Consider the following 26,426-nt stretch of genomic DNA (forward strand, 5'->3'; position numbering starts at 1 on the left):
GCCCGCGAATTTATTTCACTGGCATAGAAAAACTTCCAGAATTTGATATGTCAGTTTTTGTCGATAAACTCAGTTTGGACTGTCATCGGTGCTATCAATGGGTTGAAGCATCACCAAATAATTTCTTTTCTGATGCAGCCTGGTGGAAGGTGATTGCAAAGAAAGTATCCGAAAATTCGTTACTGTTAAAATGCAGTTTTCACAAACCTTGTAAAAATAAGCGAAACCGTCACGGGTGGCTTTTGTCATCAGGTACCTATGATGACCCTTGTCTCCATAAGCTACCATCATCAAAAGGAGATAGAAGGCCAAAAAAGCCATAAATTGACGTGCAAATCTAAAAAATTTCGCCTTCCGTAATTCATAGGCACGTTGCTCCTGTATCTCCTCTGAAAATGATGTACCATCGCAATTTCCAGTTTCATCGGGCGGCTTAGGTCTTTGAAAAATTAGAATCAGTAACAAAGCTAATACCAGGACTTTACTAGGCTGCCAGATAAAAACATCTTCAACACAGGATACCACGACCGAAGCTAGCCATTGATCAGCAATTTCTTTACCCCATTGAAGGCTGTAAAAAACTGTAAACGTGGCAGCCGTGGCTGCTGTTGCGATACAGAGAAACCAGGCGGGATATACGAAGGTATGAGGAAGTAAAAATTGTTTCTTTTTGTTTTTGACATAGGACATCTCAGAAGGATTGTTATTTGAGTCGCTTTCTTCACTCTCTCCGTTCGTTTTTGCCTTCCTGAAGCGGAATAATGCAGTTATAAGAACACTCACTGGCGTAACTATCAACGTACTTTCAATTCCAATAACTAGCTGGCGGAGGGACATTTGCAGTGGTCCTATCTGGATCAACTCCTCGGAACCACCAACCACAAGATAGAACATAGCGTTACATACCATTGCCAAATACAGAAAAGAAAGGCAACAAGAGGCACGCTGAACGCGTGTGAAGGAATTGCGTGGTGGTCTGGCAACGACGGAAGCCCAGATGTGATAATCGGCCAGCTCTGCTGCAGCCAATGAGTGAAACATACTTTTAAACCCTGGGCTGTGCTGACCATTATCATGGGACATGAGAGTCACAGTAGTTGTTCCATTACCTTTGTGAAGTGCCAGCCAATTATGATGAAAGAAATCCCACTTTTCTCCTGTACTTCTTTCAACGATGTGAACTTGATCCAGGAACCAAGAAGAATTTTTTCCACTGTTATCATGCCACATTTCAACTTTAAACACACTTCCGAGCGGACTGTCACAGTGAAGGACGAACCTATCGATACTGCCTCTTGCAAACAGTTTTCTTCCTGGTGGACCGTTGCCAGTCAAGTTGACATCCTTAGTACAATTTTCAGTTCCGTAGAATTTAGCAAACACGCTTGAGGATGTGCCAGCTTGTCTCCACACACCGGTAATTATGGTCACATCATATTTGTGTGCGCTGTTCGCGTTGGATTTTATATTCACAGTTGGACCCAACTGCCAAGAAAAATTTATCATTATGCTATTAGACGACGGTCAATTACGTATCTCTAAGCAATTCCAGAGAAATCTATAAAATAATTAGTTATTAAAATTGTAAAACAAATTATTGTGATTTCCAATATTCTTACACAACTTCCAATGTGCAGGGTCCATCGAATTTGAAGGAAAGTTGTCAGTATCAACACGTTATAGCAATAATCCGCAGTTTCCATCGGTTAACCGGGAAATAACTCATTCCGCGCGGGATGTTGGAAGAACACTAGAAAGTTTGTAAATTACGGGCCAGAGGTGAGTAATTTTTTAAACTTTTCTAGTGTTTTCTCAACGTCCCCAAGTGGGTTATTACGTTGGTAAACCAGTACAAAGTCCGGTCTATTGTTTTTTTAAATATATAGATTTAAGACGAAACAAAGTATGTTAAAATTTTTCCTATGAGTCTACCAGGGCATTAAATGGTAGGATTCTCAGCAATCAGGGCGTTTGTAGCATTCGAGTCATTTTATAAATGCAAATAGTCAACGTACCTTTCTTTCATCTAACATATCTGCTTTTCTCGCCCAAATAATCACCAACAAATACACACCAAAAATGGCGCAGACAGTTGAAAGCACCACATAATTTCCTGTTTCACCGAGTCTAGTAAACTCTACAAAGACTTTGTCGAAATCAATTGGATTTGGTGCAATGAGGAAACCACCGGCGAACGCAGTAAGGTGGTTACACCTACAGTGAAGTAGTTGTTCGTTCGTCTCATCACCGACCTAAATAGGACAAGAAATAACGTTCTATGTTTTATGTCCAGAGAAACAAAAACATTTTTAAAATTACCCTAGTTCTCCCCACTAAATGTGTCGAATTGTAGGTTTGGCAGGGTCCAATGCTCTTCATTATTTTGGAAAGCTTTGGCTAGCGAGTAGCCTGGAAATTCAAACATTTTAGAAATTTTTCCTGCATCATGCTCAGTATTCTATTTTCATATTACCTCACGGTGTTATAATTTATCCACTTCTAAGAGCTGTGCCGTTATGGCTAATTCATAAAGCAATCTAGTCCAATCACTATTGATGAAGCTAGCCCATGGAGCAAAATGCCATGATATCGAAAATCAGCGTACAAATTGGTTGACACATCATGTCGGGAGAGTTCTTTTTATGTGAAGAATAACATTCTTGTTTCTACCTCACTATAAATCATTAACAGCCCCATCCCTCTCCTATTCACTGTTGGCTAAAAGTTCATGGAGTCACGATACAACACTGTTTCGGGGGGGGGGGGAGGGGTCGATTAGGTTAACTTAAAGAGGGCAAAAGTGATAAATCGAAGTAAAAAGGGGTTGAAAAGGTCAATTTGTCAACCACTTTGTCGCTGATTGAAGGTCTTATATTGGTCTTAACTGGACTGGATAAGAATAAGGCTAAATTATAGATGATTAAATGTAGAAGAGGTTGTAGTGTCGTATCTTAAAGTATGCATTCATCATGGAATAGATCGGCATGACTGAGTGTTCACTATAAATTTAATGTTGTGAAATTTATTCAAGTAATGTGAATATTGCTTAAAATGTTTTGTAAGTTGTGACCGTATAACCGGGATGTTGTTAGACTGTACAGAGGTGTTTTAGTGCTCTATTTATTCTCATTCTAACCTTGCAGCCGTCCTTACTCCACCTGTTTTGTGTCAAAGAGAAATAATAACAGCTGTATTTCTGAACTTTGACACTGTAGTTCTGATCAGTAGCGGGATTATAGGTTAATGTTCTATTGTACTCAATCCCTCTCACTGGAGGAGGCTTTGGCTCAACACAGTCCCTTCTCTGTCTCTTTCTTCCGAAGCATGACCGTCTAGTTCGGGTGTGATTTAGCTGACTCTTTTCAATATACAACACGCCGACATAGTATAGACCCGTCTGGTTAAAATCTCTAGTAGACATGACTTCGTATGGACTTGTGACACACTTAAGGACCAAATTACCATTGAGAGCATCATAACGGCAGGAAGAGTAATCAGGAATAACAGCGTAAAAATCAAAGTCGTTCAAAGTTGGTCGCCCTCCATGTTTAACATACACCACCATCATTAGACTTCTGTTGATTGGTTTAACTTCGAGGATGATGGAATCAGAAATGTCATCAAGCGCGACGATATGGTATCGCATGGTGAGTGGTCTGATGAAAAAATTATTTGAAGACGCGTTGCCGGAAAGGAGGGGTATTTTGATGTCGATATCGATGTCGACGTCATCTCCTCCAACAGGTAATACATTTCCGTTATCGTCACTAAACTCGAGGCTCAGTATTTCTGACCTCACTTCTTGGTGAGTTTGATGCCACAGATATGGATTGAACTTGGTATGAATAAGCTGTTAGAGAAAGATATAAATTTCAAATGAAACAGGTGACCAGAAAAGAGGCATAGAGGAATTTATAAGGGAGAAGAAACGTAATGGTAGACGAGAGTGAGAAGAGAACAAAAGAAAAGTGGAATCGAAAGTTAGGAGACAAAAGATATTTGTTGGAAAGCGAGGGAAATAAAGCGCAAGCTCATTATAAAACTCACCTGAAAGTCAATTGAATCTAAGTCTATTTCCCCAAATGCCTTCCTCATGTTGGGTGGAAGTACAAAACCCTCGCCTTCTGACCCGTTCAAAGTTTTTGACTCAAGTCCACAGGAGGTTTCGCGACCCGCCGTGAAATCCAAACCCATCACCTGCATACTTCTCGGAGACTGCGAAACCGCTAATCTTGTCGTCAGAGTCCTGAGCAAGGTCCTGATGATGTGGATTGATTTCAGGACGATTTCCATTTCCTAGTCGAGCAAAGTTGAGAAGTCTCATACAGTATACCACCTAGGACAAGATTTTATTGAGTCGTAATGGATGTGGCGATGGAAATGGTAATAAAAAGAAGGGCTGTGTGGTAAGAAACCCTACAGTTCATTACATTGCTTCTGATGTAACTTTCAGTTCTCGTTTACGGTACAACAACAGCGCTGCTTCTTTCTGGAAAAAATGACCTGATGGACTTTGACCTACCTGACTACGGTTAGCGGCAGAGAGACCACTTTCCTTAGTTACTTTAGCTTCCTCTGCAGAAACCATAAGCAGTTCCACTGTCCCAAACAACATGTTATATACTCCTTGAGAAATATATCTTTCATCATTTGCGTTCAAATTACTGGCTTTGTTAAGTATAGTATCACTCATGTTTCCAAAAATCTGTGGCAGATACCTCTGTAAATGAATGTGACATAATAAACTCATGAAGTTTCTTTTGTTCATAAGATTCTTAGACAAGGACCACAAGATTAGCTAACATGTAGCTTTCTAGTTCAGTTGGTGGTATATGTAGTCAGTAAAGTTTCGAAGCCTGAACTGACACCGATTTCACCTTAACTTTAGGCGTCCCATGAACTTCAACGTTACTACTTTTGGTATTGCAAAGATCTCATTAAGAATATCCGTTTCTTGAAGATCATCGAGATTAATTGTCTGAAGACTAAAAAGAAACGATTTCCATACTCAGTCCAAACCTAGAGGCACTCATGTTAATCATCTCAATGATGTTACCTTACTGAGGTAGGACAACTCTGGTAAATTCCTTCCCGCTGAGGCCAAGAAAGCCGAGACGAATACCAAACCAGGTAGATCCTTAAACTCGTTCATCTGAAGTCTTCTAAGAGCAACGTCCCTTTGCTAAAGATTAAGTTACAATTAAGTGCAACTTAGCATAAGAGTACTTTTCTTTGTCGTGTATTTTCTTTCAGATGCAAGCAAAAGAAATTGGTTTAGACTTAAATGGAATGGAAATTCCTCTCCCCAAGAGGAGCACAAAAACCCTACAAGGCTTCAAAATTATAAATGTGACTGCATTCAACTTATTTTCAACGAAAATAGTCCAATGGTTTCAGTATTGATCATCATCCCAACTCAAATCATTTGAGCCACATGGGATCTCTAATTCACCAAGTGAAACAGAAAGTCGATGCTACTATCCACGTCGTCTTTGGCTGGATCTTTCGAAATCTTAAATACTTATCTTTTTCGATCTTAAGACACGTAGATTACTTTTTGGGTTTGAGCACTTACAGCAATTCTTTGCTGAAGCGATTTTTCCGAGCTACTACCATCGATCAACTCTTGTGCCTCCGTTGTCAGCAACATAGCTGTCATTAGCTGCCACGCCTTATGCGAATCCATTGAAAGGAGATAATCCTCAAAGGCACTCGTATTTTGAACGAGAAGCTCAAAGAGATCCGTGCTAGCATTTGATTTGGGCGGAGTGACCTATAAGAGAAAAATTTGCGTTTTATACTTATTTCTCTGATTTGAACTTAATGTGAGTTGAAACGATGTTTAGTTCCCAAAACATAGCATTCTGACTCGATATTTATCAACACTTAATCCGAGATTGCCAACGTCGGTAAGATTTCGAAATATACAAACTTATATTGCACTAGCAATCCAAGCAAGTTATTGTTTTAGAAATAAGTAGTGATATTAAGTCAACCTCTTCTCCACCAGAGGTGACCAAGAATATTTCCATACTACTTTTTGTTGTTTTGTTGAGTCCAACTTACTTTCTTTGCGTTGAATGTCTGATGAACGGCTCATACGAAGTAAAAGCAGAGTTTAAATGTCACGAAAAATCAAACGACTTTAAACTTGTGATAGGGCTACAGTCCGTATGGTCTCTACGCCAATCACTCCCTCGCACGCATACTTATCGCTCTTAATATTCATGTAAGAATAATTACGTGTTGTAGAGCATGTATTGAATTCCAAATAAGCTGTAGAAATGTGAATCAAAATATCTTCAGGTCCCTTACCCTCACAGGAACATCCAACTCAGTAGTTGCCCCGTTGCTTCTTGAGATGAAGACTTTGACATTCGACCAATATCCATGAGAAGCATTTCCTTGAGGTAACACTAACTGTTGTTTGGCTGAATAACCGTAATAATAGGTATAGTATATTGAGCCTTCACCGGAGATTTGCACTTCGTATGTGAACGTTTCATTAGCTGCAAACCATCCGAAGCAACGCAGTTCAAATGAAGTATACACTGCTTCGCCAGTGTTGGGTGTTACAATGCAAGAGCCTTCTTTTGGAAGGAGTGCAGTCTTGAAAACTTGTACGCTTTTGGAAGGAGTCTCGTTTCCAAGTATCACAGTCAGTTCGAGTCGATATTTTGTATTGTCTTGCAGGATCTTTGGGTCAATTGAAAATACTTTTGTTCTCTCTGGTTGATTAAAGGTTTTTAACCAACCTGTATTATTGTCTTCCTGGTAAAGAATCCATTGATACTCTACATCATCGTTGCACTGGTAACCCATATAATCGGCCGAAATGGTCAGTGGAGCAGTTGAGATGACATTTAAACGGTCATTTAAAACAAAACTGTTGATGGAATAGTTATAAGCTTTAATCTAACTTAAGGTATATAATTTTTTTAGACTCCATATTGGTGAGATTCTCCAGGTCACAACCAATCTTTCAAGGCCCGGATGGTGCGTCCGAGACCTCAGATCTTCATAGACAGTGTGCACAAAGGAGCTAGATATAAAGCTTGTGTTTCTAACTTACAACGATCAAGTTAAGGGCTTCTTTGTCAAATTTGCATGTTTAAAATTGACAGAACGGTTTACTATAGGGCTTGATATATCGTGCTCAAGAGATGTGCTCCTTAAAACTCGCTTCTAAACTAAAGCAGCTAAATTAATACGATGTACTGATAACATACTGACTTTAATGACACTTCAGGGGGGTTTCCCTCCACGACTTCAACCAGCTTCTCATCATTCGCAGATCTCACGTCTTTTGTAACAAACAGTTTGAAGACATACGTTGCATTTGAACTTTCTAATAATGAAGCGTTCAGCATTACTAATGGTTCGTTAGAGTCCAATCTTCCAGTACCTGTTCCAAAACAGCCTCCACGTGATGGCTCAAGGGAACTCAAAGTAGTTGGTACAACTTGAAATACAAGCGGATGCTCAGATGGGAATTTTTCGCTCGACCGTCCGCAAATCCAATAAAATGTAAGCAAGTCCAGATGCCCTGGCCCAACAATGGGGTCGAAAGACTCGCTTCCATTAAGAACGATCATCTGCGTATCTCCTTTCGTTATTTCAGTTTCACCTGAGATTATCGCTACCAATGGCGGTAGACGAAGGAGAATAAAGCCTTTGTCAAATGCAGTCCTTGTTACGTTATCCTCCTGTTGGACCACCGTGAAAGAGAAGATCAAAGTGTGTACCACATTTGCGAATTCTGCATGTTGCTTGGAAGGCTTCCAGTTTTTGGATCCTGATGACAGTATAGTCCCATTGGCGAGGGCTTCAAAATCGTTCAATGACGTATTTGCTATGATCCAAGACATGTTTTGTGTCCGTATCGTGGCGCATCGCAATTCAACGTTGGCTGTAAACGTGTAATATGAGCTGAGCTGAAATTCCATAGGTTGGTCAGCAGTGCGCCCCACATTAATTATTCTTACTTGTGGACTACCACACAATGAAGTCCCTTAGAGAGAAAGTAAAGAGACAGTTATTTATCTCAATGTTTTGAGAAAAAACTGCTATCATGACACTGGAAAATCAAATCACAGAGCATCATGAACTGTTTATGTAAGTGGGGAAACCGTGATTCTTAGTTTATGAACCGGAAGTAACTTGAGTAACTTTGATCAAAAAAAATATTCATCGATAAAGTGCCTTCTGGTTTCACCTCCACTTTCACATACAGTCTTACAAAATATTCACTTACCATAGCAGAGATGAGACTCTTTAGCTGAGCAATTGCACTCGTAAGACCCATTTAAGTTTGTACAACTGGAATTGGCAGAGCAACGGGCGGGGTCCTCGCACTCGTCTTTGTCTTCAATTTTACGTTAAAAACGTGGTTATATCAACATCATATTAGTTTCGATACATGACATTTAGTAAAAAAATACTTTTTCGTAAACGAGGTATATGTGCACTTTTTACAACGTAAATTGCTTGTGGTGGGAAGGAAATTCAATACAACAACGAATTTCCAACACTTTAACATGCATATTAAAGCGAGATTGTTGAAATAAGCTATTATGTAGTAGAAATAAAAAATGCGCATTAATTGCACGTTCACACGAGAAGCTTTCTCTTTGGGCATTTAAATTTTCGTTCACAGAATCCCAGGAGTCACCAGGCCGCAGGTTTCAAAATTAGTTCCAAATCTCACTCTTTATTTTCATTGGCCTCAAAATAAAAGATTCTTAAAATTTTTCCTCCAGTTTATTGTTTATTTATAAAGAAACATGACCATTTTTTAAGATTGACATGGTGATGTGATCAAAACATACAGAGAGAATTACAAAAGAATTACAAGCATATGAGTTACCAATGCAGCTGTTTCCATCCCAAGCATAGTTTTCCTGATGACAGAGGCACTTATATGATCCTGGAGTGTTTACACATTTTGTTATCATGTCATTACAATCATCCAGTTCCTGAGCACATTCATCAATATCTATGGCCGAAAAAGAAGGTATTTCCTCATAACTTCCACATCCAGTCTACATTACCAGAACAATGTCATATCTTCGATGAAACGTTGTTGCGAGACAAAATGATGCGAGTTCTTTTTTAGTACATAGTATCATTGTGCAGTGTAATGTGGTTAGAAACTTTAAAATATATACATATATATATATATATTCTGTATACGAGGGAAACCCTGACCCTGTACACCCCAAGTAATCATATGCATACTTAAATAGAATAAATGTTTGAAAAGAAGACACTACTCCCCCCTCCGCACACACACACACACACACACACACACATATATATATATATATATGTGGTAGTCGGAAAAAAACAACTACATATGCATCCCTGCAGACCTGTTTCGTGGTTGCCCACTCATCAGGGGATGCATGGGCAACCACGAAACAGGTCTGTAGGGATGCATATGTAGTTGCTTTTTTCCGACTACCACATATTATACCTGCTCTACTATTTGTATCGAGCACTGTTTCACGGACACCAAGTTTAATCCCTATATATATATATATATATATATATATATATATATATATATATAGATAACAGGTTAAAAGCCCTGCTCTACTATTTGTATCGAGCACTGTTTCACGGACACCAAGTTTAATCCCTATATATATATATATATATATATATATATATATATATAACAGGTTAAAAGGCCTCGAGCCAACAGTGACGCCGCGCCAGAAGTATCCAAAAGGATTCACAGTCCAAACCTCGATAAATGGTAGGAGAAGTGGTGTGGCACACGAGGACGGACAACTTCGAGCGAAGGAAGACATATACTCAATAAAAGTCTAAAAAATTTAATAAAAAACGTTTCGGTCCGAAACCTTCATCAGTTGTATTACAATGACTTAAAGATTCCTTAAATAGATTTATATAGGGCGTGGTGACACATATAAACAAACACGGCAATTACTACACGAAAAATTATCACTATAAAAAGATATGGAGAAATTGTCGAATCCACTGAAAATGTAAAGGAGCCAGCGTTGACTTGGAAAGGTAAGAATTGTACTAAAATTCCCAATTAACGCTAAGACTGGAACCCTTGATGCCCGCCCAATTTGAAAAAATTCTCCGCATTAATTATAGTTTATTCTTTTATTGGAGTGAAACTCCTGGCGCTTATTCAAGCCGAAGGGTGCCAGAGAGAACAGCTGTGCGCTCCAATATGCTTCTTTGGTAATTAGAAGTTTCTCAATGTTACCTAAATTGTTTACTGTTGCCTGCACTTGATCAATGCATTGGAATGAGAAATCGCTTAAATCATGTGGTGTTTTGTTAAAATGTACCGCTACTTCACAGGTATTTTTCTTGGTGACCATAGCAGACTTGTGGTTGCGAAATCTAACCCTAAAGTCATTTGTTGTGGAACCAATGTATTGTAGGCGACATTTCTTGCACGAAGCCAAATAAATTATGTTCTTAGAATCACAGGAAAGTTTCGATCGTATCTTGTAACTTTTGCCTGTTTGAAAACTTAGAAAGGAATTAGATTCAACCAAGAAATTGCGACAAAGATCGGATCTTGTTCTATTACATTTAAAACATCCCTTGACCTCGGCAACCCCTTCGCTTTCAGTGTTAGGGCCATAACGGGATGGCGCGAACAATTCTTTAAGGCTTTTAGATCTGCGGAAGGATGCTATGATGGAGTTTGAAGGAAAAAGCTCTTTTAACTTGGGATTGGATTCCAAAATACCCAGATGTTTTTTAATGATGCGACTTACATCAGGTAAATTTGGATTAAATGTGGTCACAAATGGGAATAATTTCCTCTTAGATCTGGCCGAGTCCTAAGTAGATCACTTCTAGGTATGGTAGAGGCCTTACGAAACTGGTCGTCCACTAATTTGGAAGGGTAACCCTGAGTAACCAGATAACCCTTGTATTCGGTTATACTCTGGACAAGAAAAGCTTGTTCGGAGCAATTTCTTTGTAACCTTGTCGCCACACTATAAGGGATAGCTTTGAAAACGTGTTTACAAGATACGATCGAAACTTTCCTGTGATTCTAAGAACATAATTTATTTGGCTTCATGCAAGAAATGTCGCCTACAATACATTGGTTCCACAACAAATGACTTTAGGGTTAGATTTCGTGACCACAAGTCTGCTATGGTCACTACGAAAAATACCTGTGAAGTAGCGGTACATTTTAACAAAATACCACATGATTTAAGCGATTTCTCATTCCAATGCATTGATCAAGTGCAGGCAACAGTAAACAATTTAGGTAACATCGAGAAACTTCTAATTACCAAAGAAGCATATTGGAGCGCACAGCTGTTCTCTCTGGCGCCTTTCGGCTTGAATAAGCGCCAGGAATTTCACTCCAAAAAAAAAAACTAAAAACTATAATTAATGCGGAGAATTTTTTCAAATTGGGCGGGCATCAAGGGTTTCAGTCTTAGCGTTAATTGGGAATTTTAGTACAATTCTCACCTTTCCAAGTCAACGCTGGCTCCTTTACATTTTCAGTGGATTCGACAATTTTTCCAAAACTTTTTACAGTGATAATTTTTCGTGTAGTAATTACTTTGTTTGTTTATATGTGTCACCACGCCCTATATAAATCTATTTAAGGAATTTTTAAGTCATTGTATTACAACTGATGAAGGTTTCGGACCGAAACGTTTTTTTATTAAAGTTTTTAGACTTTTTATTGAGTATATGTCTTCCTTCGCTCGAAGTTGTCCGTCCTCGTGTGCCACACTACTTCTACATATATATAGACTTTTTATTGAGTATATGTCTTCCTTCGCTCGAAGTTCTCCGTCCTCGTGTGCCACACTACTTCTATATATATACATATATATATATATATATATATATAGCAGTTAGATAGCTCTCGCTTGGCTTTGCCTTTTGGCTACCTTGCGATTGAGCACTCTACACTGGGGTTGCCATGCACTTAGCCTTCGGGCGAAGCTCATCACCTTAGTTGTGATTTGAGCACTCTCGCATGGCAACATGTCTGCACTTGGTCCCACAAGTGTAGCGCCCAGGCAATGGTTTATTCCAGAGCTTGGCCCAGTGTCTGCACTGCACTGATGAGACCCACATAGGTCGAAACAGTGTGCACTGTCTGCAGTATATATATGCGCATGCTCGCTAGTGTACTATAGTTTGAGCACTCTGGCATGGCTTAGACGATACCACAAAGGTTGGGTCGTTTGGGGTGACCGTCTCGGTTCTCCCCCATCCTAGCATTAGCACTGCACTGATGAGGCCCAGAAGGCCGAAACAGTACTGTCTGCAGTTATATATATATATATATATATATATATTATGAGAGGAAAAAAGGACGTAACTACATTTCCCGACAAGCCTGTTTCGTGAATCGCTTCACTCTTCAGGGGTTTGAGTGAAGCGATTCACGAGTGAAGCGATTCACGAAACAGGCTTGTCGGGAAATGTAGTTACGTCCTTTTTTCCTCTCACAATATTTATTCTGCTCTGCTTCAACGTATTGAGCACTGTTCCACGCGAAAATCGACTTGCAGACTTCCTATATATATATATATATATATATATATATATATATATATATATATATATATATATTAACCTATCTTTTACAACTGTTCAATATAATCTACAGGTTGGTAATAGCGGCTTAACAGCGAAATATGCTACACCTTAAATTTTCCCCCTCTTTTCGACACATTAGCAGATACGACGCCAGTCCAGAACAGGATACGTCGAAGTCTGGGAGGTTTTGACAAGACGGCCCCGCCCTGAAAGTAAAGAGCAGTTTTCCTTGCCTGATCTGGAATCTTTCACGCTTGATTTTGATACGCACATAAAATCAGGTAAACATTTCTCCATCCTGCCTCATTACAAACTTATATAAGTGCTCGACGGTTTGTAAAGAGTTTCTCTTATTGTCTACAGCACCAAATCTTTACCTATGCACGAGCTTCCATTTTTAACAGAGCCTGGATGGTTGCATGAGCAGTTATAAGAGCTCGCTATGTTGACGCACTTGGCAGGAGCGATGCAGTCATGTAGACCCTCTGCGCATTCGTCAATATCTGTAAAGGAGAGTGTAAGAAAAAAAATATTTCCTCTCATTTTTACTGATATCTTTCTTGATATTGAATTTGATTAAACGCCTATTTTTAAGATATTCATTACCAACGCAGATTTGTCCATTCCAAGCAAAATTCTTCTCAGGGCAGGTGCAATTGTAAGATCCTAGAAGGTTGACACATGTGGTAAGTGTATCGTTGCATTCATCCCAATCTTTAGCACACTCATCAATATCTGTGGGTGACAAAAGAAGTGGGGAAGCGATTTGCATTCGCATTTTGTCTAAAAGAGACTACTGATAAGTAGTAGGTGATCTAAACATTCCAAAATTAATGCCGTACTTATTCAATTTTTGTAGTACAAGAGGGCGCTAACATCAGGAGGGTTGACGTAGGTGATTATTTCCGTTTCCAAAAATAGCCTTGAAACATTTAATACCGCTAAAGATAGGTCTGGATCCTTATTATTAGAAACCCCAATGTCAGCAGCTACATCCTAATCTTACAATTTGCTTCCAACGTCCTTGGGCAGTGTCTTAGACGGAGGCTTGACATAACATCAACGACATCTGAAAACTTCATCTACCCCATAACATTTTAATACAACAGTATAAGTAAGTTTTTGTCCATAGTAAATGAAGAAAGGGCACTAGAAGCCAAAATAACCACTGGTTCAACGAAACTGAGTGCAATATCTGTGTCATTACTATCGGCGTCACTACTTGATGATAGTGAGCTGAGACATATACGACATACCAACACACATGCTACCATTGTAACTGTATCCTTCTAGTTTGCATGAGCAGTAATATGAGCCAGCGGTGTTGACGCAGGAAGCAGAAGCGGGGCATCCATGTGAACCATCGGCGCATTCATCTATATCTGAGAATAAAATAAGGACAGAAGTAGTCTGGCACTGGAATGGGATAATGATTGAAGCCTTACATCGGAAAAGCTTCGTACCACAATGTACTCAATATCTGATTGTGCTCTTGCAAAAGACCTACCATCGCATTGAAGAGCGTTACCAACGAAACCGTTTTTGCAGAGGCAGGTAAAGTTGTTACTCGTATTGACGCAGTGTGCTCCATAATGACAACTTGTAATATCGACGTCAGCGCTGCACACGGTTACCCCTTTTTCCTGGACTGGTAGACAAAACAAAACTGTGAGTCAATTGTCTGACCTTGAGAGTTGATGTTTCGTGGTGACTCATCTAACTGAAAAACATTTAGCTCTGAGAGTTTGAAGCAGATGAAATGCGATCTTTTGTTTTTTTCCATATTTCTACACGTCTATGGAAACTAGTACCTTTCGAAACTACTCTACTTTAATCTTGTCCCTATTGGCTACATTTTTTACATGATCAACTGACTGTGATTGACGGACTGACGACAGCTAGGAACTGAGGGACAGAAATAGCGAAACAAGAAACTTCATACAATATGCTTCAAAATAGACTTACGAACAACGGCACACGTTGTTTTTGCAATCGTATCTGCCTTCAAAACCAAATCATTGAATTCAGTGGCAAGGAAAATATCATCTTGTTGTTCAGTCAACAGCCTCATTTCCGTCAAATCCACCGACGGACCGATTCCAACGGCAAAAATACGAGCAGACTTGGAGCGAAGGAGCTGCACGGTGTCCGAAATCGGAACATATTCCGGTTTCATAAAATCATTTCGAGTTTGTTTCCCATCAGTTAACAAAATAAGCAGTCTTTGCGTTTCGTTGGAGCTTGCAAAGAAATATTCATCATAGGCAAGACGGAGTGCAAGGTCAATCCGTGTGAATGCCTGAAAATACGGAATCTTGTCCACAGCGGTGGCAAAGGATATTGCACTTTTCATCTCCCCTAACTGGATCTCGTTAGAGGCGTGATTGCTAAATACAATGGCTGCAACTCCACCCTGACTGTTTTCTAAGTCATATCGGCTTGCCAAAATCTTCATGAAGTCTTTTTGCTTTTCGTAGTTATCTCTTCCAACGCTGCCTGAGGCGTCTATTGCAAAGATGATGCCCACTGGAACTAAGCATTTCTCTGGAGCTATAATAGAAAAAAAGGCAACGTCTTTAAAATTAAATGTCGTCTGTATGGTTTAAGCTTCCGGTTAAAAGTAAGAATAGGAGCCCGGAAGATAGAGGACATTAGAGTGGAATTTGGGCAGAGTATTTTAGAAGAGCAGTATTGAAAAAGAAGCAAATATCCTAACTGTATATAGAGCTCACTTTAAAACATACCAGTGCAGCTGCTGCCGTTACCAGAGTATCCAGGTACGCATGTACACTCGTGATAGCCATGCTTGTTTTTACAATACGCGTCTTTGTGACAGGCATCTGGTAATATTTCGCACTCGTTGATGTCTACAGAAGAATTTTACAGAAAAATTAAGCCCTTAAACTTGCTCTAGATAGATGACAGTCTGGTACAGGTTTCCGTTAATTGAAAAAACTTAGTATGTACAGAACGCTGCTGTTCGTCTAATTACACGTTCTTCCAAGTATAATCACATAACTCCCATCTTGTTTGAACGACAGTGGCTACCAATCGCTGAACGCATAAAAGTCAAGATTTTGCTTCTCACTTTCAAGTCTATACACAAACAGTCGCCCACGTACATGCAAGATCGGATAACCCACCACTTCCGTCGCGAAATTTACGATCATCCACTTAAATGCGTTAAAACGTTGTCAACCATAACTTAAAGTCCTATGGCTCTAGAGCCTTTGCGGTTTCTGCACCTCAACTGTGGAACAATTTGCCTGGCCATATACGTTTCTGTGATAATTGGAATTCTTTTAAATCTAAACTTAAAACATATTTATTCAAGGAAGCCTTTAATTCCAAGGATTCATACATGTGTATATGTATATATATGTATGTATATTTGTGTATGCATTTTACCAATACGTTTTATATATTGTGAAGCGCCTAGAGGACGACTGGATAGGCGCTATACAAATGCTGTTTATTATAATATTATTATTATCATTACTTGTATCACCATAATTTACTTAGGTCTTTTGTGTAACGTGATATCATCGGTACGATCACACACTAGACATGTGACGTGTGTCATGTGATTTTTCAGTGATCCGATATTACTTCAGTGATATTACCTTAGATTATTTTACACGAAATTTCTTCATTTGCGCGTACTGAAAAGCGGAATTACTCTTTGAAACTTGAACGAACGTCAACTTCATCAATAAAAACGGAGAAAGAACATGAGCCATAAGTAACAGAGGGAAACATTACAGCGAGTTTGGAAATCTTGCCAAATTATTAGTAACTTCTTACTAACCGAACGCGAGGGCCGTAATGAGGAACATTGGTCCAAGGTCGTGGCAGTACCACAGGACGAAAAAATGGATTTACTCATGTTTGCAAACCGAGCAAATGTATTGGAAATTTAGAGCACCATATTTGAACTATACGGACCGAGCGCAGCGCGGCCTCAGACCATTTCCTGTATGACAAAATATGGACATCGTAGCATTGCCTTGATAATAAGTAATTTTATTTACCGTTGCAATTTTTTCGGCCATTTCCAGTGAAACCAGGCTTACAGGAGCAGTTATACGACCCAACTGTGTTTATGCAATTTGCCCTGCTATGGCACCTGTGAGTATTCCGCAAGCACTCATCAATATCTACATTTGACGAAAACGAAAATGAAAAGAAAGGCAAGAGTAGATATCAAAAGTTGCATGCTGAAGACAGAAAACAGTATTCGTACATATATACATTGTTGTGTACAGGATAAAAAGACATAAAATGCATAGAGGATTATAACAAACCATCGCAGTTTGTTCCGTTTGTGACGTATCCAGCTGGGCATTTGCACCAATAACTCCCCTCCGTATTCTTGCAAGTCGCAATTTCGACGCATTTATGGGATCCATTGGAACATTCATCAAAGTCTTCAAATAAAAAAAAAATTGTGATCATTCCTTAAACTCTCTCTGAGGAAATGGATAAGGAAAAACCGTTAAGGCACAATTGTTTTTATCTCCACAAAGACATCTTGGACAAATTATATCTATAACTTTTGAGGGTTTTTTTTTTGAAGAGATGAGGTCAAACTGGACAGAGAACCGAACGTTCTTTTCTGTAATTGTTTTTATCTTCTAACGTTGAAGTCTGAAATGGAAGGATGCATTTATGCCGGGATTACTTTTCAGAAGCAAACTGCATAATCACCAAAGCAGAGGTTTCCATTGGGAACAAATCCCAGGTCACAGAGGCATTGATGGGTGTTGGCCGTATTGATACAGCTGGCATGATCCTGGCACTGTGTAACCTCGGCATACAGAGGGCAGATGTTCACGACAAGGGATTTGGCTGAAAATAAAATTATCACAAATCAGCGGTGTAGTGACTTGTCACCCATGTTGAAGGTTGTCACTAGAAAAGTAAATATTTATTTGGCAAACTGGGTTCGATTTAAGTAACCAGCAGTAAGATCACCATTTAAGAGTGTCCAAAAGGTTAAGATTGCTAAGATAAGTTCATAGGCCAAAACAAAAATCAAGCAATTTACAGATTGTTCACAATATGGTGTACATCGACTTATCAAAGCAAGCGATGGTTGTGAGCGATTGGGGTGTAAAACTTGATAAAAACATATATCTTTGACAAAGGAAAATATTGTTAATACTCAAATATGTGCTTCGAAGCTGGCCTCAAAAACATTACATGTAGCAAATAAGAAATGTGAAAGAAAGCAAACAAGTTTAAAACAAAGGATAGAACAGTCTTTGTGATTCTATGATAAAAGATAAAAATTTTCCCACCAGAGGATTTGCACAACCTCTTGTAAACGACCAAGGCGTTCTCTGTGACATTATCAAAGCTTTCAAACACAAAGACCATTGGTTTCTCAGTTGCGAGGCTCTCGAGATCCCGCTCTTGAACAGCGTCTCCAAATCCAACGGCGAAAGTAAACACCCCTGCATCCCTGAGTCGCGCAGTAGTGGTTTCTATCCGTACATAGCGAGGAGTCAACTGAGGATGCTGTGGTTGTTTAGCTGTTGTTATCAGCACTACGACTTTCTGGCCACCGCTGGGCCCTCCTGATTTCATTAGATAGCTGTGCGATATGTCTAGAGCTAAGTCATGACGACTGCAGCCTCCCATGAGGAACTGAAGATCACGAAAATCTTCAGCAAACACTCCAACTGATCTATTTTGGGTTGATAAAATTTTTGCCTCGTGTGGTATATCGCTGTATGGAATGATACTGACGCGACTTGAATTTGTGATATTGAATCTACTAATGATCTGTTGTATAAATAGTTTTTGTCTCTTAAAGTTTTCTATTGATAACACGTTTGACGAAGTATCCAAAAGAAACACTAAATCTATAACCACCGGGCATTGTTGAGGAGCTGTGTAAAAAAAGCAGTTTCGAAATAGTGATGACAACAAATAGATAACAAATTAAGAGATAACTGCAAGTATAAAGGAAAATTACGGCAGAAAAGAATCGCAATAGCTTAGAGATATTTTTTTTTGGATTTAAAGAGTTGGATCTCAAATGAAAGTCCCAAAATATATGAAGATTCTGTCAATTGCTGTCGTGAAAACCTTTACTTGGGTCTCACGTATGAGGCCAGAGGATACCATCAGTGAAACCTCTAGATTTTGTTCCAAATATGGAACTGTTATATTTTTGAAGATTCAATTTACTGATCTGGTCATAAACACGGGATTGGTCGAATTTAGTAGCGGACACATGTTCTTACCATGACATGACCAGTCATTTCCTTGAAAGCCAGGCACACATCGACAAGTAGTAGATCCCCGTCGGTTTATGCATTCTGAATTCGACTGGCACGTTTGTCCAACAGCACATAGGTTTTTGTCTTAAAAGGAAAGAAGCATAACCATCATATAGCCTTGCGCAACTGAAAACTGAACTAAGAGGTTTATAACTTTTGACATTATTCAAAACAATCAGGGAACACAAAAAACTGAGAATACGTCGTCCGTGGCCAAGATGGTCATCCCTGCGGGAAAGAAGCCTGGAAACCTGTTGGAATGCAGTATGTTGAAGTAAACTTTCAGGAAGAGTACTCCCACGTAAACAAAATTGACATTGACAACGCTTGTTCAGTCAATATAGTTTCATATTAACCTTGTTCCTTTTATCTTCGATGTTAGAAAGGATTGGGAAGAATGAGATGAAGAAATGGACAATAACTTCATCTCATTCCATAAAAATCCACGAAAGGAACGCTCAGAAAAAAAGGTATAAGTTTTTGAAGTACTACCCAAGTGGAGAGCTTTCCCCGTGCCCCTAAACTGAAACTCACAAGGATACACTCCACCCATCTGCCTAATGATGACCTCAGAAATAAAAAGCATGATGTCCACTTACAGACAAGCGCGTGCTTGGATAAAAGATGTCTCTGAATGCCTGCAGAAGGTGTTTGCACACCTACGGATATGTGACCAGAACCAACACCGGCGCCAGCTTTCATTTGTGCTCTTATTAGATATGAAAAACCTCCAGACAATTGGAAAGTTCCAGACTCTTGTTCTGCAAGATATCTGCAACAGTTTTGAATCAGTTTAGACCAGATCAACAGCTGGTGGAGGCGCCAAGAAGACACAGTAAAGGAGTCTATTTTTTCAAGAACATGTTGGCAAATCGTAGTGATTTCATTACGAAAAATACGGCGTTCATTTTGCCTTAGAACCTTTGATGCAAGTTTTTCAACCCCTTCTCTGCCTCTTCGACCTTTATTTACTCTTCTATAAGAATACACAAAACGCCGCTCGAGTCAATGTGTCACGCAGTGATCACGCACTAAAAGAATCGTCATATTTGACGTCGATATCGTGATTAAAAAAAACAGTTCTACACTGTTTGTTTGTCTTTTTTCACTCCATTCGCTCAGTTTGCTAACGTTTTGCGGTTTCTTGATACTCTTAAGAGGCTTTATCATTCTTCTAATTTTCTCCCCCCCCCCGCTCATTTGAAGTTAATTGGCACTCAATTTTCTCTACTGCCCCATTTATAATAATATGCTGACAACTAATCCCCTCCGTTCCCCTTGAAACCACGTTATAACCCCTCCACCCTCCAAAACATCCTCCACTCCCGACCATGATTAATGACTGTTCCTCATATATGTAAAGAATGATTAAAATAAAAATATATTACTTGTCCCACTGCTGATACTCGGTTGATTTCCAAGGTTCCAGTTTTAGCACTCTGGTCAAGTTCGCCTCCGTGTCATCGCCGCTAAGCCATAATTCGCACGAACTTTCACATGATAAAGTAAAGACATAAGATCCTGTTTCTGGAGGCTGAAAGCAAACATGTGGGAAAATTCATAGCTGTCTATGACCCAGTGGGGTCAAAAAGCAAAGTTTCGATTATTTTCCGACCTGATGAGAGGTTGAATAAAACATTTCACTACAGTTAAATAGAAGGAGTGTGATCTCATTGCATGAAGCAGCCTCATCTTTCTGAGTCATCTACAAGATTTGCAGATTTTGCAGACAAACAGGTAGCCAGTCAAAAAAATTCGACTAGCTACAAAAATCTCCAAAAAGACAGACAGACAGACAAACAGAAAGACGGAAAGACAGACAGATAGAAAGACTGATGGGTGTACCGACAGACAGAAAGAGAAACAAACAGACAGAGAGAGGTAAAGACAGACAGACAGACAGAAATACAGACAATCAGACAGGCAGACAGGCGGACATGCAGACAACAAGACAGACAGATAGCCAGGCAGACTGAGAGACAGACAGACTGACAGACAGACCGACAGACAGACAGACCAACAGACAGACAGACCGACCGACAGACTGACAGACAGATAGACTGACAGACAGACATAATGACAGACAGACAGACTGACTGACAGACAGACTGACAGACAGACAGATAGAAAGAAAGACTGCTAGACAGACCGTCAGATGGAAGGATAGGCAGACAGGAAGACAGAGAGACTGACAGACAGATGGAGAGAAAGAAAGACTGATAGACAGACCGACAGAGAGAGAGTTAGACAGACAAAAAGACAGACAGACAAACAGACAGACAGAGAGAAAGAGAGACTGATAGACAGACCGACAGACAGAGAGTTAGACAGACAAAAAGACAGACAGACAGACAGACAGACAGACAATCAGAGAGATACACAAGCAGAAAAACAGACCGTGGAGAGGGACAGAAAGACAGACAGACAAACAGTAAAACAGACAAACAGACAGAAAGACTGACAGAAAGACCGCCATATAAAGATAGACAGACAGATAGACGCAAAACTGCTTAAACCGGCAGGTGTAATGGGATGCAAAATGTCAAAGGATATATACTTGGGCAATCAAGTTATGGGCAGAACTTGAAGCTATTTGCAACATGAAGTAAATCAGCCTTAGTTACATACCTGATAAAAAGCAGATAGACGTTGACCGTAACCTTCAGTATCATTAAAGGTGGCGTCGAATTTCGATAAAACCTCGGAAATATCTGGTTTGTTAGGAAACTTGTCAGAACGGTAAAGTTCTTCCACAGTATCTCCACTGATTGAAGTATAAACTTCTCGCAGAACACCTGCAATTTGTGGACAAATTACATAATTTGCTACCCTTACATCATAGCATGGCAGACAAACTATGAGAAACTTAGTTATGATAAGCGTCGAATCGAGTTCAAAAAATAGTTTTGAATACAAGTATTTTCTCCTTTTTCAAGATATACAGCCCGTTACACAGTTTCTTAATGAGAGGTTCTTTTTTCATTAATTGTAAAAGATTTGATAACGAAGAGACAAAATTCATAAAAAAAAAAAACTCTTACCGTTTTCAGATCCTGACATATCTTGCAATTCAAAGAGAAAATGAGAGATATCATTAGTTTCGGCCTGGAATGAGGACGTTCACTCTTTGCCTCTTCCAGCAGAAATATTAGTAGGTATGGATAAACTTTCAGGGAAATCTCGGAGTAAGCTAATGCGGACTCACGTTATCTTATCTAGGGGAGAAGCAATAGAGCTGCAGTCTTTAATCTAGTTTCGAAAAACTAAAACCAAGGTAATAACAATAGCCAATCGGAGCGAAGGTAAGGTTGACGTCATCGTTAGCCAGTGAGATCTCAAAGTAAAAACGGGCAGACTGATTAAAGGCGGGAAAACGAGGGTGACCAAATCACGATTGGGTTAAGGTTTGAATCTGATTGGTCGAGAAGGAGGCGCCCGTTTTCAGGACCAATAACATGGTTTACTAAACCTTTTCCCTTCATGTTATAGCGATCGATGTTAATGCAAGTAAGTCTCTTACGGACTTAATCTCTCTCATCTTCCACCTACTCCAAAGTACTGAAGAAGCAGAAGTCTAATTACTTCTAAACATTTTCTTACCCGAACTAGCATCAAACGAATGATGTTTAGAGTTTGAAATGTAATACTTATCATAAACTGTACAGAGGATTTCATACCAATACAAGAAGAGCCCTCTCTTCTGAAGCCAGTCTTACAAATGCAAATGTAGGACCCAGCTGTATTTATACAATCGCCATTGTTATTACTGCACATAATACTTGTTGACGAAATGTCGCACTCGTTAACCTCTGAAAGACAGAAAGACAAGCAAGTTAGTGGCCGTCTCCTTGAGAACTAAACTTACTATAGTAATAAATTTGATGGAAACTTCTAGAGAGTTCGCCTCAAATCACTAGAGACAATTGCTTTTAAACCAAAGGTATTTATTAAAAATTTTCATATGAAAAATCTAACAACATTCGTTTAAGGAACATTGCTGATAAAAAGTTACTGCTCTTCGCTATCTTTAGAAAAACGATACAGAGAGGTGAAAGAGTGTCTTGAGAGGTTATAGGTGAGGGGGTATCGCCCTCACCGAGCTTGAAACACACCTTTGCTTAAGTTTCCTAAGCAGTATAGAAGTTTGGTTGCGCATAACCTGGGTTGGCTTTTGCTCTATAAAAAAATTCCAAAGTGTATTATTTCGCCAAGCGCAGTCTTGATGAAAACAGGGTACTTCTACCTTGCCCTTTGCCGCCTGTGACATAACGGATTATCAGGAACGGAGAATCAGTCGTTTTGGAGTGCGTCATGTAAATTATGGTTTTATTTAACAATTGGTTCATGCTTTAGCGTGCACTATCGAGTTATGGAGCACGCGGAAAGTTTGGAGAGCACGAAAGAAGCGTAAGAGTTGCCCGAGGCGATAGCCGAGGGCAACTCTAGCTTCTTGAGTGCTCTCCAAACTTCCCACGTGCTCCATAACTCGATAGTGCACAGCTGAAAGCATGAACCAATTGTTTTAGAACATAGCCGGTGGAATTGTGCATCAAAATCCGACGCGAAAAACGGACAACAATATCAGTTGAAGCGAATCGTGACGGCGCTGATGCCGAGTCTCCTTTTCCTTTGTTTGTCTCTTTTTCTCCCTCATTTAAGAACTCTAGCCCAAGGGAAAAGGTCGAAACATTGTCTTCGTTTTCGGACTAGTAGGCCGAGTTTCTGTTTGTATCCATTGTTGTCGCGAAATGTATTATTTTTCCCCGCGCTAACAATGGCCCCTCGCGCGAAAAAAAAAATTTTCTGGCGAAGTTGGATTTGCTGACGTTATCAGCGTGCACTATCGGGATTTTGAGCACGCTTACGTATAATGAATTTGATTGCGCGACTCTGCTAGCTATGTTCTAACATTAAACAATACACGCTAGCGAGAGGAAAACAGTGAGATAAAGAAAAATCACTGCAGAGGAATTAAGGGCCTGCGATTTTCTGGTTTAATCAGATCCCATCTAAAATACGATAAAGGTCTTATTCTCACCATCACAGCGGTCTCCCTTTAACTTGTAGCCCAATTTACAGTTGTTACAGTGGTAGGTAGCTCCTGATTTATGACACTCCCCGTTTTCTTGACAATAATCACCTTCCACTGAACAATATGGCAGACCACGAGAACGAACTAAATTCAAAGTAACCCAAAAAGGAGATCAAATTGAAAAAAAAGATCGAGTTGCTAGCAAACTAGAAAAACGATACTGCAATCCTTACACTCTCCCTTCTGCGCGCTGTATAGGGGTCAACTCCCTTTAGAATTAAGAGTTAAGGGACTGGACTACATAAAAAAAAACTTAAGAGGGAGTTCGGCGTACAGTCACAAATGGTAACGAATTCAGAAACGGAAGGGTTACGAGTGATAAGGCGTGCTTTGTCAAATTAAGTAATCAAGACTTGGCGAAAGGAAATAATGAAGTGCTATACATACTCACTCCGGAACCTTATGTACTACCATAAAATTTCGAGTTCACTGACGTTCTATTTAGTCTGACATGCGATTCATGGCTTTCAAACTAAAGCTCACGAAATTTCCAACAAAGAACACTGCCCTGAGTCTGGTGCAAACAAGATTTTTTCCCACAGGGATGTTCTAAATTAACATAGGTCGAAGAAAAATAATAGAAAAAGAATTAATTGCCATAGTTTACCCGCTGTTCGGCAGACATCAATTGCGAAGTCTCCAGCTTTAGAAAAGAGCTGTTCGTAGTCGTTAAAATACCAAATCTCGTTGTCAGTCTCGACGAATTCTTTATAATCTTCACTTATGTTTACAGCCACAGCCGCAACCATAACTCTGACGCCTGCTGCATACATTCGTTTTGCTAACTCATACGGTTGAATATACGAAGGACAATGAACGGATGGGCGGTTCACGTTATCGCTGACAACTAACACCATCACTTTAGCGTAGCCGGATACGGAAACGTGCTTTGGGTTAAAGTGAGTGTTAAATGTATCATGTATAGCGAGGTCAAGACGATCCCCTTCGACCAATGGCTTAAGGGAATCTACGGCACTTATGAAACCTTTGTTATCTTTCGAGGCGTCCAAAGAGACTTTATGTGAAACGGTTGTTCCATAGAGAGACACACCCAAGCGATTTCCCTGGGATATAGTAAATTTTGCCCCTGCCAGCTTCAAGAACATCTTTAGTTGAGCAAATACATCTCCATGACTGGCAGTGTGCAGCACAAAGGCCACATCCGCTTTGACGGAACATGAAGAACCACCTGGCCCTGAGGAAAAACGAACAAACATTACAAAGCATTTGAAGAGAGAGATTGAGAGAATCATCACAATTGTACTTCGCCCAGGGAAAATGTTTTAAATTACATAAAATGCCCCTGAACGCTTACACGAAAGTCGATATGCATCTCGTGTCATTGAATGAGCAATTCAGCGGTTCCGATTCGTTTTTCGTCATTTTTGACCACGACAAAAATATATTGCCCGCAAGGAAAAAAATGGTTCTTGGTTTTTTCAAACGTTACCTGCACAGTGAACACCATTGCCGGTGAATCCTGTGATGCACTCACAAATGAAAGAGCCTTCAGAGTTCGTGCAGTCAGCTAAAAGGGAGCAGTCATCTGTTCCTTGGCGGCACTCGTCAACATCTGAAAAAAAAAATGAGTGAGTAAAACATAAGCAGAAGTAGATTGGTCGAATTTAAATACTTAAAGAAACCGCTTAATTGGGCCGATTCTTTTTAACAAATGATAGTGCAGGCTTTGGATAACTGCATGTAACCGTGTGTGAACATTAAACCGTCCAAATCGTGGAGAAATCTTTAATCTTCAAAGAGCCGTGCGTTGATTTAGAAGCAAACACTTTTAAAAGTTAGAAAAGAGAGTTTTACGAAGCCTAGTGGGCCAATTTTGGCCTATTCTTTTCTAACTTAGGGCTCTTCAAAGCCGCTTTATCGGTTATGGATAATCAATGATGTCCACGCATCCTGCCCGATGCTATTTTCTCACTCATAATGAAATTCAAAATGACCCTCACATATTTCTCCTAACCTTCACAACTCATTTTGCCTGCGTCCCACTCGTATCCAGGCTCACAATTACATTCATAGGTCCCTTCCAGATTGATACAGGCTCCATTGCTGCTGCAGGTGTGAGATGATGGGGAGGCACACTCATTCAAGTCTAGTCAGGAACAAGTTATGATTGTTAATTAAGGGCAAACAAACAAACCAGCCAAACATTCAGACATTCACCTTCCACGTCCTTCGCAGATCATGAAAAGACGAAAACACAATTTTTTTTTTTTCATTCTGATTTCCTAACTCAAAACTCACCATCTCACTTTTTATTTAAAGCAAAGAAAGTGGACATGGGTGATATTCTGACCAAGAACGTGCTAATATTAGTCAATGTTACCTGAACAAGAATTATCACTGCCAGTGTATCCTGCAATACAGTTACATTCATAGGAGCCACGGGTATTTTTGCAAGAAGTCAAACTGATACAATCATCTGTCCTTTCTTTGCATTCGTCAACATCTGCAGAAAC

The 26,426-nt window shown here is 39.7% G+C and overlaps 1 protein-coding gene across 1 annotated transcript in view; it reads right to left on the reverse strand.

Annotated features, from left to right (window-relative positions):
* LOC111336835 (uncharacterized) overlaps positions 1-26,426 on the reverse strand; it is a 33,342-nt gene that overhangs the window by 2,479 nt on the left and 4,437 nt on the right. Inside the window, exons 6-37 of the mRNA XM_088725110.1 lie at positions 26,294-26,416; positions 25,928-26,059; positions 25,403-25,525; positions 24,560-25,147; positions 23,899-24,036; positions 22,538-22,669; positions 21,902-21,922; positions 21,489-21,655; positions 20,249-20,394; positions 19,460-19,632; positions 18,825-18,944; positions 17,874-18,467; positions 17,281-17,421; positions 16,878-17,000; positions 16,605-16,730; positions 15,318-15,440; positions 14,539-15,123; positions 14,081-14,221; positions 13,830-13,955; positions 13,180-13,308; positions 12,951-13,076; positions 8,867-8,995; positions 8,255-8,365; positions 7,234-8,011; positions 6,316-6,886; positions 5,576-5,773; positions 5,057-5,182; positions 4,523-4,720; positions 4,048-4,296; positions 3,137-3,850; positions 2,016-2,252; positions 208-1,485 (exon numbers count right to left, since the gene is read on the reverse strand). Of these exons, the coding sequence (XP_088581236.1) occupies positions 208-1,485; positions 2,016-2,252; positions 3,137-3,850; positions 4,048-4,296; positions 4,523-4,720; positions 5,057-5,182; positions 5,576-5,773; positions 6,316-6,886; positions 7,234-8,011; positions 8,255-8,365; positions 8,867-8,995; positions 12,951-13,076; positions 13,180-13,308; positions 13,830-13,955; positions 14,081-14,221; positions 14,539-15,123; positions 15,318-15,440; positions 16,605-16,730; positions 16,878-17,000; positions 17,281-17,421; positions 17,874-18,467; positions 18,825-18,944; positions 19,460-19,632; positions 20,249-20,394; positions 21,489-21,655; positions 21,902-21,922; positions 22,538-22,669; positions 23,899-24,036; positions 24,560-25,147; positions 25,403-25,525; positions 25,928-26,059; positions 26,294-26,416 (8,666 nt within the window). The remainder of the gene's footprint in view (positions 1-207; positions 1,486-2,015; positions 2,253-3,136; positions 3,851-4,047; positions 4,297-4,522; positions 4,721-5,056; positions 5,183-5,575; positions 5,774-6,315; positions 6,887-7,233; positions 8,012-8,254; positions 8,366-8,866; positions 8,996-12,950; positions 13,077-13,179; positions 13,309-13,829; positions 13,956-14,080; positions 14,222-14,538; positions 15,124-15,317; positions 15,441-16,604; positions 16,731-16,877; positions 17,001-17,280; positions 17,422-17,873; positions 18,468-18,824; positions 18,945-19,459; positions 19,633-20,248; positions 20,395-21,488; positions 21,656-21,901; positions 21,923-22,537; positions 22,670-23,898; positions 24,037-24,559; positions 25,148-25,402; positions 25,526-25,927; positions 26,060-26,293; positions 26,417-26,426) is intronic.

Source organism: Stylophora pistillata, chromosome 6 (genome assembly GCF_964205215.1).
Source record: "Stylophora pistillata chromosome 6, jaStyPist1.2, whole genome shotgun sequence".
In the NCBI taxonomy this organism is placed as follows: Eukaryota; Metazoa; Cnidaria; class Anthozoa; order Scleractinia; family Pocilloporidae; genus Stylophora; species Stylophora pistillata.